General features: G+C 41.9%; 2 protein-coding genes across 2 annotated transcripts in view; one reads left to right on the top strand and one right to left on the bottom strand.

Moving 5' to 3' along the window:
- Positions 1-4360, bottom strand: part of LOC120023981 (nuclear receptor coactivator 1-like) — a 117179-nt gene extending 112819 nt beyond the window's left edge. Inside the window, exon 1 of the mRNA XM_038968075.1 lies at positions 3711-4360. The gene's annotated coding sequence lies outside the window, so the exon portion shown is untranslated. The remainder of the gene's footprint in view (positions 1-3710) is intronic.
- A 759-nt stretch (positions 4361-5119) lies between these two features.
- Positions 5120-7608, top strand: LOC120024114 (60S ribosomal protein L7-like 1). The gene is made up of 6 exons (XM_038968259.1): positions 5120-5224; positions 5758-5866; positions 5983-6146; positions 6351-6488; positions 6638-6747; positions 6922-7608. The coding sequence occupies exons 1-6, from the start codon at positions 5205-5207 to the stop codon at positions 7128-7130; spliced, it is 750 nt and encodes a 249-aa protein (XP_038824187.1). The 5' UTR covers positions 5120-5204; the 3' UTR covers positions 7131-7608.
- Positions 7609-18494: the final 10886 nt, after the last annotated feature.

Below are 18494 nucleotides of genomic sequence, written 5' to 3'. Positions count from 1 at the left end.
TCCAAACCAGTTTTTCCTTGAGATTTATAGCCTGCCAAGTGCACCCAGGCACTTACGGTATTGGCAAAACAATTTGAGTGCTTGAGTAACCACACTTTAGTGACCTGCATTTCTGCTGAACAAAGACAGGTGTAGGGCTCTAGGTGAAATGAAGACCAGGTTAAAGTTACTAATTGGAGGTGAGAAATAGTGGCAAATAATTGATTTTATATTTTACCTCTCAAAATAGGCTCAACTCGCTTGTTGATGCAAATTATGGCTTCCTTATAATCACCATCAATCCCAAATTATTAGAAATGTATTTCATACACAGAGAGCGCTGTCCAATATGCTTTATTACGAGCTGCTATGACCTCTTTCTTGATTTATAGTCGCTGGACCAAATCCAAAGAGGCATGACGTTATGGAAAACTAAATTCAATTCGTTATAAAGTGAATCTATGACACTTGTATGTTTCCGTAAACTTACAGTTCTTGCATAAAACATGGGTGAACTTTAGACACTAGTATGACACAGCCCAGATGGGTCAGTGGCAGGTTATTTCAGGATTAAGTGCATGCTAAACTCATTTGTCGTAGTTTGTTTATGTCAAATATTTCTCTCTTGACCAATCTCTCCTTGTTTAAGCTATCCAAGGCAGCCTACTCCAACTAACACACTAGTTTTACAGTCAAAAATAAACATAATGGGGATTAATGTGTAGACCTAGGAATATGTAGTCCATATGGAATTCTAGCCCTGGAGAGGTGCAAGAGTTTAGCCATGACACCTCTAGTGACCAAAACTCAACCTAAAATGTAAAAACACATCAACCTCACTGACGTAACTGAACGCTAGCCAGTTAAAAAAAACATGACTTAGAACATTGCAAAACAGTTTAAACTCCATCTTAATCATGCAGCTCCATATTCAAGGTCATGGTTATCGGAGAAGAGAACAGCCGAGGGAGGGAGGGGGGGGGGGGGCAATAACTCCTTTAACCTCAGCCTGGGGTGACAGTTGTAGGGGAATACTCTCGGAGAAATCAGCAACCAAAAATGTCCAACAGGTACAGAGAACACAAGACAGGCACCGTTATGCGATAGCAGCCAATAGCCTAAAGCTCATCCCTCCATTGTGAGGAAATATTATATAACTGACAGGCCATACATTGATCCCCATCTGGGGAGCTGAACAAAAAACAACAAGCCTTATCTTGTTCCTCTCAAACTGAACCGGTTACAACATCCTGTACTTTAAACTTTGGGGTTGAGATTTTCACTGCCGTTTCTCAAATCTGTTAAAATGACTCCTGAGGGCACGGATCCAGTCAGCAGATGCTACTGTAGTAGAGAAAAGTCCCCCCCCCCCCCCCCCCCCCCCCCCCCCTCTTCACCACAACAAGTTGAAGGGAGGGCCATGGGAGTCAGTCACACTGCCTGCCAAACCCCAGCCAAGCAGCTCCCTCCCACAGCTCAGTCCCACTGTACAAACTGTTGTCTCAGTTCTCTTCCTAGCGTGCACCGATAAGAAATGGGACACTGGGATCTGGTTCCTCAGCTTGCTCTGTGTGTGCCACAATGCTCTCTTCCTTCATTCTCTCTCTCGCTCCCTATATTTCCTTCCCTACCCCCACAAATTCAGTCTGCTGCACAAGCTTTCTTTCCAGGGAGAGGAAAATGTAGGTCAGCTCTCTGACGGCTGGGGGGGCACAGCTGAGCGCCCCACTCCGTTCTTTTCGCTCGCAGCAGCGGCAGAAGTGTGTGTGTGCCTCGCGCCGAAACAGGGCGAGAGAGAGTTGAGGGACACAGCACAACACACACCCACAAATCTGATCACCCTCACAAGGGTTTGGATCATGCATTAAAAATATTAATGCAATATTAATGGTACCATTTAATCATAAAGGCCAATTTTCACTATAATATTGACTAAATAATTTATCCTAACTTCTTAGGCTATTACATTCACTGGATATTGTCATTCACAATATGAACCACTTTGCTAAATGCACACCTGAAATCCTTAGCCTACTGCATGTGCCTCAGGGTTAAAAAACTAATTACTCACTAAGCTTGTGAAAAGGAATGCTTTAAACATGACAACTCTGAAAGGACTGTTGAGAATGGTTGTGCTTACATTTTAGGCAAATCTTAAAAGATCTGGTCTGACATAGCTCCCCCCACATCTTCTCCCCCTTTATGAGCATACTGTAATATCGAATGCTCCTACAAGTAAAAATAATGTCACAAAAAAGTATTAATTAATTAAAGGGGGATACGTAGTCAGTTGCGCAACTGAATGCATCCCACATGTAACCCAACCCATCTGAATCTAAGAGGTAGGGGGCTGCCTTAATCGTCGTCATCCGCGCCCAGGGAGCAGTTGTTGTGGGGGTTAACTGCTTTGCTCAAGGGCAGATTTGTCCACCATGCCGGCTCTGGGATTCAAACAAGAAACCTTTTGGTTACTCTAACCTTGACCATCTTCCTCCTCTTTGCGACACAGGAAAACACAATAACTGTGTCCAACAGTCATATCTCCCTCTCCTGATGAATGCTCAAATCAATGCATCTGCTACTATATTGGAATGTTCCTGGTTACACAAGGGTGTGGATTCTTGCTTCATATTGTTCATTTCACAAACCCACCCGCCATCATAATTCTTCCAGTGTGATACATATCTTACTTTCCCTTTGCATGCAGAAAGAAAATCAGCGAGGGAGAAGAAACGGTATTAACATGTGATTAAGTTGGGCAAACTGGTTGTCAAATATGAACTTTTTGTTCCGTAGCTTGATAGTTGTGCGACAGCCGATAGCAAATACAAAATGCTTGTGAAGTGATTACTAACTTTGACCTGCATTGCTGAGGCCTGATTGCATTGACTTCTAGGCTCGTAAGCCTATAGCCTATGCACAATACACTTTTCGCTAGGCCTAGTCTACTTGCACTGCATTTACAACCAAAAACGCACATAAAGAAACAAAATTTTAAATGGATTCATAAATCCTCCCCCACAAAGCTAATAACAATTCAATAAAAGTACAATGCTGTAAAGTGCAATAAAAGACAGTCTACAACTTTTAGGTTAACATGACTACTGGTGTTTGAGTTGAACGAAATGCCTCACTCACTGGTGGTGTGGCCAACGCAATAATTTCATAATTGAGCCTCACCCTCCATTCCAATCACGCCATTGGTGCAAACCTATCAATCAATGTATCGTCGTCATAAATGTATCCCTAATTGATTACCTAGCTAGACCTATAAAACTATGCCCAATTCAACTGGCACAGGTGGCTAGCAAAACATTTGAACTTTCGAGCGTGGTACTGAACAAGATACAATACAATTTTGATTAACCAAAGAGGGTTAGTTGCACTAATGAAAACAACGAATTGTATCGATAGAATATGGCATTACTGCCAAAATGCACACATCCACTAGTTTAAGAAGGATTAAAATGCCTAAATCAAAATACCTGGAGCGGATGTTAAGATCCTCAAACAAAAACTTGTTTGCAATCTCACATGTTATATCAAATACATTGCTGTAATTGAATGTGATATTGATTGGCTGGCTAATGTTCTCTGGATAACGTGTCCGCTTTATCCTCCGCTACTAGTTACTAGCTGGCTAACTCGCCATCAGCGGCCAAATAGGGTATTTTAGTCCAAACTATTTTGCTGCAATTTTGCAAGGTGTTGTGCTTAGTTAGCTAACTTACCTGTTTCTCAGGCCCCTTATAAGTTGATTGGTGATTCTCTTCTGTATTTATTCGATTTCAATGCAATCTAGCTATCAGAGTTGTCACGTTAGATGCGCAATTACTATGCATTAGGTGGCTAATTTAATGTAAATATTTGTCAGCTAAAGCCGTGAGTTAGCCAACCAGCTAACATTAGTTCGGTTGCCTTGATTTTCTGATCCGCCGCTCCGTAAAAGTCTCTTCCAAACGCTATGGACAATGTGATCTGGTGCTGTAGTTTGGCACTGGTAAGGGAAAAGTTGGTTGGTGGCTAAACGTCATCTAATGTTGACAAACAAACCTGCGATAAAAAAAAAATAAATCACACTATTGAAACTAGCGAGATTAGCAACGCTAGCTAATTCAAAGCCAGTTTCAAAACCAATTCGATGTGTTCAACTATACTCCATGTCTCTCCTTAAATTAAGTTATTCCGAAATAGAACTTGCGTTTGTTTTGAAATTGTCATTCACGGTTAACTAATATTTTAATTGTCGCGTTGGTCTCTATACTCCGCCATTTTCAACATCTCGCTACGCAAACAGTTTAGCTCGTGCACGTACAATGACAGAAGTTCAGTACGATGCTCGTTCATGGGGAGAGGGCAAAGAAGCAAGCTGTGCTTTGCCTCTGTCTGCCCAGTGTGCTATAAACTTGCAATATCACCATATATCTGAAAAGCGGTTGCACGAACAGGCTCTTGTGAATGGTTTATTTTTCAAGCATGCGTATTGAAGGCTACCTCGGAAATCAAGTTCACATAGCTAATTAGTGGGATAGCCTTGTATTAGTGGCACTGGCACCAGTATATAGATGTTTGCATCAGTGTGAGAGAAAATGGTCTGTTTTACCAAGAAGTCAGGGTCCACAGTTCAAAGAACACATAAACATCGCAAGAGGCTGCCGAGGGGGCGACAGCTGATAATAATGGCTGGAATGGAATGATATCAAACACATGGAAAACATATGGTCTTAATGGCCATGTACTCTTATCTCTACCTAGCAAAGCCAGAAGAGGAATGGCCATCCCTCGGAGCCTGGTTCCTCTCTAGGTTTATTCCTAGGTTCCTGCCTTTCTAGGGAGTTTTTCCTAGCCACTATGCTTCTACGTCTGCATTGCTTGCTGTTTGGGGTTTTAGGCTTGATTTCTGTATCAGCACTCTGTGACATCTGCTGATGTAAAAAGGGCTTTATAAATACATTTGATTATTTAATGTGTTCCATCCATTACTATGAGCCTGTCCTCCTCAATTAAGGTGCCACCAGCCACCCGTGATAAACATTGTCACGTAGGAAATATATTCAAGACTGACTGCACAAAATACATATATTTATTTTTTGAGGAAGAGCGGTTATTGTTTTTCGCTTCGTACTCCACTCCACAAGGTGGCAGATTGAGCAAGGCTGGGGAGTCTTTGATGACGTCATTTGTCTTCGCCGGCGCACGTTTTCACTCACACGTCGGGATTCGTGATGGCAGAGCAGGAGTCTGAGTACGTATTTGTTTACATGTTGATCTAAGTCCATCCTTTGCTAAATGTATAATTTTCCAAAAATGTCTATAGCATAAATGTGAAATTAGACTAATAGGTTTCCGTCAAGCCATGTATTTCTATGATTTGTCTGAAAGATGCTCATTACTGAGAGCTAGATAATTGCGTCTGTTTCACAGAGGCATGATATTCCATTAGCCATAACGCAACGCCAACTTAAATAATGACATTTTAATGTTTCGACACAAGTAACACGAAACAAAATCTGCTATCAAATAATTATGTAATGTGGCCAGAATGCCAGAGCTAAATTTGTGTTATTTCTGTTTGCCTTCAAAGGTAATTTATAATAACCAAGTTTGCTAGCTACTGTTAGCTGGGTAACTTAATTTAACTCATGAATCAGATCCGTGTCATGGTTTTTGTTGCAGATGGATATGGGAATAATCTTGTCGATAGTTCTGTAGACTTTGTCCTTATCTCACCATTGTATTCTCTGTATGATATGAGTGTTTATTAAATTTTGTTCTAAGAGTGAAGAGGGTGATAAAGTTGGTTCCTGAGAACCTTCTGAAGAAGAGGAAAGCATACCAAGCCATCAAAGCCACTGAGGCCAAACGTGCACTTCTTGAGAAGAGAAAGGTAACAAACTGGAGGGGTCAATGTTTTATCATGATGGCCTTTTAATCACTTACCTATGATTGTTTTGATTTTTATAAAGTTGTAGGCCATCAACAAGTGTAAATGTTTTCATTTAGGTATCTAAAGGGAAACCCTTGAAGTTCAAGCGCTTGGAGGACTTCCTGAAGGATAGCCATAGAAAGCATCGCGATGAGACCCGTATCAGGAGAGCAGAACACAGACCAGCTCCAGCCATGCCCCCTGCAAAGAACAGACTGGCCTTCGCTGTCCGCATCAGAGAGTGAGTGACTGAAATCTGTAGTAACATGATGTGATTCTAAAAGTGGTGCAAATAAAGCTTAGCGAATCTTGCCTGACTATTCTATACTCACAGTAAGTGGCTATGCAGTCACAATCATCTGGAATTACAGTATTCCATCAGCTCCTCTTTAGTGGTCTGGCTGAAAACTGGGGTAACATTTTCAACTGTTGTCTCTCTGTGCAGGATCAAAGGAGTCAGTCCCAGAGTTCAGAAGGTGATCCAGATGTTACGCCTGAGAAAGATCTTCAGCGGTGCCTTTGTCAAAGTTAACAAGACTTCTATGGCCATGTTGAAAATGGTTGAGCCCTATGTAGCATGGGGGTAAGTGAGAATGGGGGTCAGACTTTGGGGACCTAGGGACTGAACAGCAAATCTACTTCATGTATTGAGATGAATCCACCCTGACGTGTAGAATCAACTAGTTGTACAATGTATTGTAATAACAGTGGCAAATAATTCAAATTAAACAGGTTTCCCAACTTGAAGTCAGTTCGTGAGCTGATCTTGAAAAGAGGACAGGCCAAGATTGCCAAGCGAAGGGTCGCTCTCACAGACAACACACTCATTGAGCAGCATATGGGTGAGGATCACAATTTATAATGTGTATTTGTTTATCAGCGTGTGGAGTTACAAGTCTTGTATGTGCATGTCAAATTAGTAGTGTAGGAAAGTTGTCATGCAGATAATTTACCACAGTGATTTTCATTGAGATACATGTACATTATAATGCTTACATCATACCCTCTCCTCTCAGGCAAGTATGGTATCATCTGTCTGGAGGACTTGATCCATGAGATCTACTCTGTGGGGAAGAACTTCCGGGTGGTCAACAACTTCATATGGCCGTTCAAGCTGTCTGTGGCTCGACACGCTGCCAGGGACAAAGCAGGTCTTCTGAAGGACATAGGCAACCCAGGACCCAGAGGGACGGACATAAACTCGATAATCAGGCAGCTCAACTGAGGCTGCACGAGACAATTTCACGTCAGACCTTTTCTTGGGGCCAATGATGAACTTTTTTCTTTTGTCATAGCCTACTCATTGGTTGTAATTTAATTCCTTCCTTTAATATCAATACTCTGAGTTACCCGGTCTGGCATGAGAGAAGAGATCCCTTACAGATTCATAAGGATTTAATTCATCTTACATCTGGGTCCCAGCTGGCAGAATTCATATTAGACCTGATTAAAATTGAACACCTAGTCAGACAGTGCCTTTCTGGATTATGTTGTGATTAGACGGCAGTAATTTACCCTCCCTTTTTTGAAATATTGGTATTCTCAGTATGTTGCCACCTCTGTAGTTGCAATAAGGCCATTCTATGGAGATGCTAATTGCATCACTACTTACTTTGTCCCTGTGGTGTTCAGAGGGATGTCATTATGCTTACTATGTATGTTTGTTTATGAAATAATAAACTGAAACAAGAACTTGTTTTGTACTTCGGGGTGCATCAAATGTTGCCACATGATTTGTAATGTCAAAAAAGTCTAGCAATGATAAACTCAAGCAAATATTTTCTTGCGGCCAGTCTGCAGGATTAAAGGAGTCAGTCCCAGAGTTCAGAAGGTGATCCAGATGTTACGACTGAGAAAGTGTACATGGTTAGGCCTGATGTGATTGGCCATTGCCTGTCCAATCACTTAGCACCAAGTGTAGTAATTGAGGGGGTGTCTGCTATTTCTGTAGCCGTTGCATTAGTGTATATCATTTTTTCCCTCAGGTTTTCCTTCTACTGGCTGTGCAGAATAACAATCAATTTAGCTAGATGTGACTCATCCAGCCCAGTGGAGGGGGAGAGACCTGGGAAACTGCAACCCAGGGTGCTGCAATGGAGGGACACGACACAAGCTATTTGTGGCAGCAACATTTATACTGAACAAAAATATAAACAACATGCAACAATTTCAACGATTTTACGGAGTTACAGTTCATATAAGGAAATCAGTCAATAGAAATTAATAAATTTTTCCCAAATCTATGGATTTCACGTGACTAGGCAGTCTGAGGGGAGCCAAGCCCAGCCAATCAGAATGAGTTTTGTCCACAAAAGGGCTTTATTACAGACAGATATACTCCTCAGTTTCATTAGCTGTCCGGGTGGCTGGTCTCAAGACAATCCCGCAGGTGAATAAGCTGGATGTGGAGGTCCTGGGCTGACGTGGTTACACATGGTCTGGTTGTGAGGCCGGTTGGACGTACTGCCATATTCTCTAAAATGACGCTGGAGGCAGTTTATGGAAGAGAAAGGGTCATTAAATTATCTGGCTACAGCTCTGGTGGACATTTCTTTGGTCAGCATGCCAATTACACACCTTCAAATCATGAGACATCTATGGCATTGTGTTGTGTGACAAAACTGCATCTTTTAGTGGCCTTTTATTGTCCCCAGCACAAGGTGCACCTATGTAATGATAATGGCGTTTAATCAGCTTCTTGATATGCCGCACCTGCCAGGTGGATGGATTATCTTGGCAAACAGTCCAGCTGGTTTGCATCATATCAGGGTGGTCTGGTCCGATATTTGCATATCAAAGGGGCAAGGAAATCAATCACTGTCTGAGAAATTAAGATTGCATCACACATTGGGCATAATGACAGACAGATCAGTCTGTGCAACACTGTCTGGCGTGATACACAGTGTTGATGCTGGACTAAAATAAATGTATATATTTGGTAAATTCCTGTGTGTCCTGTATGATCCATGATTTTTAAGGTAAATATGGAATTGGTGGTAACTGGTAAACATTTGTGGACCTCCAAATAAGCCTTTTCTGCTATTATTCAAGATGATGCACATAATTTGTGACGGAAGACTATTATTAGCAGTAGTAGTCGCATGTTCGCAGTGTGTGAAGAAAGCGAGCTGTCAAGGAAAATGGGCGGTTCGTATCGCGAGCATGACCTCGGTCTCCTCCATAGTTAGCCGAATGAAAAGAGGCGCACGCGTCTGATCACGGTGAGATGTTTATTTACTCCCTTCGAAACAGCAAAGTACAAGAAAATAGAAGCCGATGTGTGTTGATTTGACATTTAACAAGCCATTGGGATCATGACACGCTCTTGAATCTACATTAGTACATTGCCATTGGTTCAATGTAACCTCACGCGGTAGCTTTTCTGATGAACCGCAGCACGACGATTTGAACATTCGCTTCGTGGAAGGAGGACCACGCGGACGTAAGCTCATTAATTATATAGTTTGTTAACATACTAGCGAGGGAGAAGGTATTTTGCTGTCATTGATATTTATTTATGAAATACAGCTTGCTTGTTAGTTAGCAAGCTAATATAACACATTTAGCCAGCGAGTGCTATGTAAAAATCGCTGATGACGGTGATGTCTATAATTTATCTAAATATTCATTGTTTCAAATGTTGAACCAAACGTTTCGGTTGCTAACATTTAACTTGATTTTTTATTTTAAACATTGTACACTGATCAAAAATAAACGCAACATGCGACAATTTTAAATATTTGACTGGGTTACAGGTCATATAGGGAAATAAATTCATTAGGCCCTAATCTATCGATTTCACATGACTGGGAATACAGCTATGCATCTGTTTGTCACAGATGCTGTGCCTTTAAAAAAAAGTAGGGGGTGTGTATCAGAAAACCAGTCCGTGTGGTGTGACAACCAGGGCCGGTCCTTGCAGTTCTGCCACCCTAGGTAAGACGAAAAAATGCCGCCCCCTGTAAAACTAGAATAGTCCCATTAAGCAAAAGGATGTTGAAAATAGGTATTTTCCAGATGTTGATATGTATTTTCTGGATGTTAAAATAAGGCACCTTTTCTGGTTCTGAATGAAAGTTGTAAATATGTAATTTATGGATGTCTATATTTGGGCTAAATGAAGTCTGGACAAAATCTGAACCAAACAAACGTTTATGATTGGTTCAGATTTGGTCCGGACTGGATCAAAAACCAATGTCTGTGGATGTGGAAATCAAGGCCGGTCTGGACTGCGCCAAATAAAGGCGTAGGCCCGTGCCTAATGAAGTGTTGCCTACAGTGTTGCCTGAAATTGAATTTTATCAATGTTCATCTATGTGGGAAGCCTGCTGTTTAATAAAACACCAACAACAACAAAAAAGACATTTGGACAGGACCAAAATAAGACGTCCAAACGATGTTGGCTCATGCTTACTGGGGTGTAGCCTACGACCTCAGCCCACAATGGAATTTTGTGAATGCCCATCCAGGTCATAGGCCCACCATTTGTAAAGCAGGCCATTGCATTGGCTTTATTAGTCCTGATTCCTGTGACTAATCAATTTGGCTGTTTAAGCTCAATGTCAGCTCTACCAACTTTATCAGGAGTTATCGTGAGTCTGTTTGCAATGTGTTTACACAGCAGGAAATGCAAAAGTATTTTATTTTTCGCTATTATTAGCTTGTCTAAAATGTACAGATACAAACTTGAAACCACTGATCATTACAATGGGGTGAAACTCCTGGACAACAGTTGTGATTGTCCATTTTACTTTGACCTGTCCTGTTTTTAGAATATGTTAACATGACAATGCATTTTTTATTTCATTGGGCATCATTTAGGTTAGGCTATTTGATCGGAGAAACCTGCATGATTTTAAAGTGTCCATCTCATGACATTGTCATACATTTTATCTCCAGCCTGTAAGCTACAGAAAAGACCACATACTCTTTTTACCGTATCCTATATCTGCTACATGATTTGTTAGATAATATTTTTTGACAGAATGTTGGTGGAGCGCTGCAGCTATGCGTCTCCAACAGAACCCTGTAGAGGCGCGCTGGGAATGGACAAGCAAAATATTTTTGGGGACAAAGTGGGCACTGCTGATCACAGGGCGGCATCAACGCTCACCTAAAAAGCAGTGGTTGAGAGAGATTGTCATTGTTTAGGGGGCAGAATTATGTGAGGTTTAATGTGTTGTTGGCGGTGCATCTTGGTCAGTTTAGCTTAGAAAGGTCGCCTTCGTCAATCTGTCGCCATAGGTGGCTACCTAATCCTGCCTAATAAGCAGGCCGGCCGTAGTGACCACCATTTGCCTCATGTAGCACAAAACAGCTCCTTTTGCATAGAATTGATCAGGCTGTTGATTGTGGCCTGTGGAATGGTGTCCCACTCTTCAATGGCTGTCCGAAGTTGCTGGATATTAACAGGAACTGGAACACGTTGTAGTACACCTCGATCCAGAGCATCCTAAACAAGCTCAATGGGTGACATTTCTGAGTATGCAGGCCAAGGAAGAACTGGGACAATTTCAGCATCCAGGAATTGTGTACAGATCCTTGCGATATGGGGTCGTGGATTATCATGCTGAAACATGAGGCGATAGCGGCGGATGAATGGCACGATAATGGGCCTCAGGATCTCGCCACGGTATCTCTCAATTTAAATTGCCATCGATAAAATGCAGTTTGTTCTCCGTAGCTTATGCCTGCCCATATCATAACCCTACCACCACCATTGGGCAACCTCTTCACAACGTTGACACCAGCAAACTGCTCACTCGCACGACACCATACAAACTGTCTGCCATCGGCCCGGTACAGTTGAAACCGGGATTCATCCGTGAAGAGCACACTTCTCCAGCATGCCAGTGGCCATCAAAGGTGAGCATTTCCCAACTGAAGTTGGTTACAACGCAGAACTCCAGTAAGGTCAAGACCCTGGTGAGGACAACAAGCATGCAGATGAGCTTCCCTGAGATGGTTTCTGACAGTTTGAAGAAATTCTTTGGTTGTGCAAACCCACTTTTTTTTAATGAGCTGTCCGGGTGCCTGGTCTCAGACGATTCCGCAGGTGAAGAAGCCGGATGTGGAGGTCCTGGGCTGGCGTAGGCACACATGGTCTGTGGTTGTGAGGCCTGTTGGACTTACTGCCAAATTTTCTAAAACGACAAGGTGGTTTATGCTAGAGAAATGAACATTCAATTCTCTTGCAACTGATCTGGGGGACGTTCCTGCAGTCCTTCAAAACTTGAGACGTCTGTGGCATTGTGTTGTGATAACTACACATTTTAGGTTGTGTCTAGACATGACAGTTCATGCAGCTTTTGTATTCTGATAATGAAGTTCTGATCATGGAATTCCGATCACGTCAGGCGTTTACATTTAAATGTGTCTACCATGTCCACATTGTGTCCTTTTCCGCGCTATATTAAAATGCCAGTATGCATTCTACAAACGATGAATAGGAAAAATATAGCACAACAGCTGATGACTGTAGCTAACTACTGTAGCTACAGTTGACGTCGGAAGTTTACATACACCTTAGCCAAATACATTTAAACTTAGTATTTCACAATTCTTGACATTTAATCCTAGTAAAAATTCCCTGTCTTAGGTCAGTTAGGATCACCACGTTATTTTAAGAATGTGTAATGTCAGAATAATAGTACAGAGAATTATTTATATCAGATTTTATTTTTTTCATCACATTCCGAGTGGGTCAGAAGTTTACATTGACCCAAGTTAAACAATTTAAAGGCAAACGTTTTGGATAGCCTTCCACAAGCTTCCCACAATAAGTTGGGTGAATTTTGGCCTATTCCTCCTGACCGAGCTGGTGTAATGGATTCAAGATTGTAGGCCTCCTTGCTCACACACACCTTTTCAGTTATGCCCACATTTTCTGTAAGATTGAGGTCAGGGCTTTGTGATGGCCACTCCAATCCCTTGACTTTGTTGTCCTTAAGCCATTTTGCCACAACTTTGGAAGTATGCTTGGGGTCATTGTCCATTTGGAAGACCCATTTACGACCAAGTTGTAACTTCCGGACTGATGTCTTGAAATGTTGCTTCAATATATCCACATAATTTTCCTGCCTCATGATTACATCTATTTTGTGAAGTGCACCATTCCCTCCTACAGCAAAGCACCCACACGACATGATGCTGCCACCCCCGTGCTTCAAGGTTTGGATGGTGTTCTTCGGCTTGAAAGCCTCCCCCTTTATCCTCCAAACACAACGATGGTCATTATGGCCAAACAGTTCTATTTTTGTTTCATCAGACCAGAGAACATTTCTCCAAACAGTACGATCTTTGTCCTCATGTGTAGTTGCAAACCTTAGTATGACTTTTTTATGGTGGTTTTGGAGCAGTGGCTTCTTCCTTGCTGAGCGGCCTTTCAGGTTATGTCGATATAGGACTCGTTTTACTGTGGCTATAGATAGTTTTGTACCTGTTTCCTCCAGCATCTTCACAAGGTCCTTTGCTGCTGTTCTGGGATTGATTTGCACCTTACGCACCAAAGTACGTTCATCTCTAGGAGACAGAACGCATCTCCTTCCTGAGCGGTATGACGGATGCGTGGTCCCATGGTGTTTATACTTGCGTACTATTGTTTGTACAGATGAACGTGGTACCTTCAGGCATTTGGAAATTGCTCCCAAGGATGAACCAGACTTGTGAAGGTCTATAATTTTTTTTCTGAGGTCTTGGCTGATTTCTTTTGATTTTCCCATGATGTCAAGCAAAGAGGCACTGAGTTTGAAGGTAGGCCTTGAAATACATCTGCAGGTACACCTCCAATTGACTCAAATGATGTCAATTAGCCTATCAGAAGCTTCAAAAGCCATGACAATTTTCTGTAATTTTCCAAGCTGTTTAAAGGCACAGTCAACTTAGTGTACAGTATGTTAACTTGTGACCCACTGGAATTGTGAAATAATCTGTCTGTAAATAATTGTTGGGAAAATTACTTGTGTTTTGCACAAAGTAGATGTCCTAACTGACTTGCCAAGACTATAGTTTGTTAACAAGAAATTTGTGGAGTGGTTGAAAGACGGGTTTTAAGGACTCCAACCTAAGTGTATGTAAACTTCTGACTTCAACTGTAAGTAGCTAGCCAGCACGCTAACATAGCAAGCAACGCTAAGGGATTGCAAAGGAGTTACCGTAACTCTAGTCAAACACTTTTTATTCTAAATTAGCTAGCTGGCATTTGAGGCGTGTTTACTGTACATGCTAGGCACATATTTCCTCCAACGTTATAATGAAAAGGTGCCTCTTCGTCCCAAAACACAAGTTTGCTGGAGACTTGTGGGAGGAGTGCTGATAACGTCGCCCGCTGTATGTGCTTTCAGTAGCCTGATTGCTTCCAGACTAAGGAGAAATCCGCACACAATGCGTCCGACCACCACCACCTGAAGTGGTTAGACCGATCTCAACACAATCAGACCACAAAGCGTCTTGTGTGTCTAGACCCGTCTTTTCAATGCGAGCTTCGTTTTTCTGATAGCAGAAGTCGCATGTAAGTGTCAAGTGTACACACAACCTTAGTGACCTTTTATTGTACCCAACACAAAGTGCACCTGTGTAATGATCATGCTGTTTAAGCAGCTTCTTGATATTTCACCCCTGTCAGGTGGATAGATTAACTTTGCAAAGGAGAAATGCTCACTAACAGGGATATAAGCAAACTTGTGCCCAAAATTTGACAGCAATATGATTTTTGTGCGCATGGAAAGGTCTGGAATCTTTTATTTCAGCTCATAAAACATGGGATCAACACTTTTTACATGTTTGCGTTTTATAATTTTGTTCAGTATATTTAGATTGTTATTTGCAACCTTTGCATTTCTGTAGTGTTTTATGTATCAAGCTCTTATGGGCAGGTTACAACGTTCCAAATCTCTAGACTGATTCCATGTTTCGAGGTTCACCTGTCAAACAGCACGTGCCATCATAGACGATTCGATTTCAATGGGTGCCTGACCATTTCAGAGGCCACATTCTTTCTAGCCATTGACCAGAAGAATTGTGTAGATCAGGGCTCCCCAACTGGCGGGCCAAATTGGCCCCCAAGTTTTCTGAGCAAAAACAAAACAAAAAGTTGGGGAGAGAAAATGTGTTTAATTTTCATTGTTGGACATAAAAAGACTGTTAAAAAAACAACAGGAAATCAGCTCCAAGCATTTTAATTTAGGAAATCTGTTCCCAAGTATTCCCACACATAATAGAGAGACGACGTGATCGTATACAAATGTAAGCAAGGTTTGAAATTATTATGTTTTAGTCAAACATATCTGTTTGGGCTTGCTGTCTACAAATTACTGCAGTTCTACAAATTTCTTTACTACAAATGATTTGTAATTATGTTCTGGCCTCCCAACTATCCGCTCAATAAAAAAATCGGCCTGTTGATGATCGCTGGTGTAGATAATTATTGACTAGCGTATCTTTATCATTCTTCCACTATCTTTTATTGATTTGTCAGCTTTCTCCATGTGCTAGTGTAATGAAATTATCATGGCTCATGGCCACCTTATCACAGAACTCCTTCAGTAGATAAAAACTCAACTCTTTTGGAAAGCCAATAACCTTGGAACCTTGGTACTCAAAAGAACTTCAGGATTTGTGCTACACAAATCTTTGCCAACTGTGGTTATAGTGACAGCTCACTGCTACTATATCTCACACACTATGATTCAGAATATTTGTATACCCCTCCCAGTCTTACTATAATCAGGGAGGGTTTAATGATTACTCAGATTCTTGCACTTTTGGGTAGCCGCGATTAAATTGTCTGAGACACATGATGGTGTGAACGGGTTTACCACTGTATGCCATGACTAGGTGAGGAGTCTTGAGATGCTACCTTGAGAAGATTCGGTGCCTGTAGAGGTGTATGTTTCTTACAATTTGAGACTGATTTGTCCGCACGGTTGTCTCTGTTGAAGATTACGTGACCTGACCCAAAACATTATTTGTTCTCCTGAAATTAATAATGTTTGAATGTATGTCTAAACTGTTAATTGTATAGGCCTTCTAATCTTTCCTATGGTGTATACTAGCACTAAACAGGTCTGATACTGCAGGGTCGGTCGGTTTCAGCTGCATCCCTTCCCATTATTATGTTCTACTCCCCCTGCCAATGTTGAAGGTAAAATGGATTTCTATTTTACACAAATTACACTGAAGGGGGTTACGTCAAAGCAGGGCAGGCTGCGTTTCCCAAGAGCATGTACAATGTTCGGCCCAGTTGCCAGGCAACAGTGGCTTTCCATCCTGGTCTTTAGTGTGTGAAAGCGGCACTGATGTCTGTCTAGATGTCCTTCCTTCCCATGCCCTCTCTTGACGCATCCTAAAACTAGGACTTTGGATTGGGCATAGTCAGAATAGTCATTAGTACTACTGTAGCTAAATGTTTTTATATCGTCAGACTCTTTAGACATCACATAGAAGGCAATCAAGATGTAGGCCTAACTTCGTCACACCGTACTGGTGCAGAAAAAGGTTTTTGCGTTAGGACACATTTTTGTTGTAACGGGCAGGCTAATTAAGATATTCCTATCTCCTCCAGGGCTTCCTCCCACTAGTGAGTTAATAGTTCCCCCCTCCGTGGCGTGTCTACACTGCATGGCTGGTGTCAAGTTTCCATCCATGAAATTTGATTTAAGTGATCGCAAAGTTGTAAGCAGAGGGAGCCTAGCAAAGAGCCAGAGGACACTGTAACTGGCCGTTGACCTTTGGGTATGATCTTATTTACCACGTGGATTAAGTTCATGCGCCCCCACCTCAGTCACGGGAGGGTAGTTGACAGACAGCTTATGGGAGTTCCTCATAGGAAAGATTATAGTATATGTATACTATATATATTATTTATCATATTACCATCATGTTGTCATCATATTACCACAAGAATATCCCTGAAAGGTCACTTAGATTTCTGCTCTAAATGGTCTGTTCTTGCACCGCATGCATTCAAGAACACTCCAAAAATGACCCATGTAGTCAAATCAAATTTTATTGGTCACATACACATGGTTAGCAGATGTAAATGCGAGTGTAGCGAAATGCAAAATTAATTAACAATTTCACAACAACTACCTTATACACACAAGTGTAAAGGAATGAATAAGAATATGTACATATATATATTTAGATGCGCGATGTTCGTGCGCCATAGGCAAGATGCAGTAGATGGTATAGAGTACAGTATGTAAACATTTAAAGTGGCATTGTTTAAAGTGGCTAGTGATACATTTATCACATCCAATTTTTTATTATTAAAGTGGCTAGAGATTTGAGTCAGTATGTTGGCAGTAGCCACTCAATGTTAGTGATGGCTGTTTAACAGTCTGATGGCCTTGAGAGAATGAAAAACAGCTTCTATCTGTCTCAGCTTTGTTGCACCTGTACTGACCTCGCTTTCTGGATGATAGCGGGGTGAACAGGCAGTGGCTCGGGTGGTTGTTGTCCTTGATGATATTTTTGGCCTTCCTTTGACATCGGGTGGTGTAGGTGTCCTGGAGGGCAGGTAGTTTGCCCCAGGTGATGCGTTGTGCAGACCTCACTACCCTCTGGGGAGCCTTACGGGTGTGGACGGAGCAGTTGCCGTACCAGGCGGTGAGGTGATACAGCCCGACAGGATGCTCTCAATTGTGCATCTGTAAAACTTTGAGTGTTTTCGGTGACAAGCCAAATTTCTTCAGCCTCCTGAGGTTGAAGAGGCACTGTTGTGCCTTCTTCACCACACTGTCTGTGTGGGTGGACCATTTCAGTTTGTCCATGATGTTTACACCGAGGAACTTAAAACTTTCCACCTTCTCCACTACTGTCCCATCGATGTGAATGGGGGGGTGCACCCTCTGCAGTTTCCTGAAGTCCAGGATCATCTCCTTTGTTTTGTTGACGTTGAGTGTGAGGTTATTTTCTGAACACCACACTCCGAGGGCCCTCACCTCCTCCCTGTACGCCGTCTCGTCGTTGTTGGTAATCAAGCCTACCACTATCTCTGTAGTGTCGTCTGCAAACCTGATAATAGTAGTGAAACAAGATAATAGTAGAGATTACATTTGTGCAGTGCCTTTAGGCCCGTCTAAAATACATTTTATTGCGGTACAACTGACTTGATCTATATTGTAAGAAGGCAATATAGATCAACTCAGTTGTACCGCAATAAAATGTATTTTAGACTGGCCTAAAGGCACTGCACAAATGTAATCTCTACTATTTTTTTGAAGTAGCTTTCCCTCTTTCCATAAATACCTCTGTCTGTACTGTAGTTCTTGTTCTACCCTGTTGGAGACACCCACAACACTGACCCATGCTGTAGTCGGCCTTAATGCCTTGTCACCAGACCAGCAGGTTCTCTCAGTAAAGGCAGCCATGAAAAGCAACCCTCTGATTAATCTGTCGCGACACTGGGCAGTGGGCACAGTGTTTGTCTCTGTGCCTGCCTACTGTATTCTAGTCATGGCTCATTCTATATAACTACTGCTATTCACCTTTTCTATTCACATACCGTCAATCCTATACACACCACACCATTCACATGCATATATATTATTTATATTATGAACTCCGGTCCGGAAGCCAATTTCCTTCA

This window comes from Salvelinus namaycush, chromosome 29 (assembly GCF_016432855.1).
Source record: "Salvelinus namaycush isolate Seneca chromosome 29, SaNama_1.0, whole genome shotgun sequence".
NCBI classification, from domain to species: Eukaryota; Metazoa; Chordata; class Actinopteri; order Salmoniformes; family Salmonidae; genus Salvelinus; species Salvelinus namaycush.
The sequence above is the reverse complement of the archived record's forward strand: the minus strand, read 5'-3'. Positions and strand labels throughout refer to the sequence as shown.

What these genes read in the sequence shown, in the direction of transcription:
- LOC120024114 (XM_038968259.1), top strand. Translation starts at nt 5,205, where the DNA reads ATGGCAGAGCAGGAGTCTGA. An exon ending in TTCGCTGTCCGCATCAGAGA is followed by an intron (nt 6,147 to 6,350) that starts GTGAGTGACTGA and finishes CTCTCTGTGCAG; the next exon opens with GATCAAAGGAGTCAGTCCCA. An exon ending in ACTCATTGAGCAGCATATGG is followed by an intron (nt 6,748 to 6,921) that starts GTGAGGATCACA and finishes CTCTCCTCTCAG; the next exon opens with GCAAGTATGGTATCATCTGT.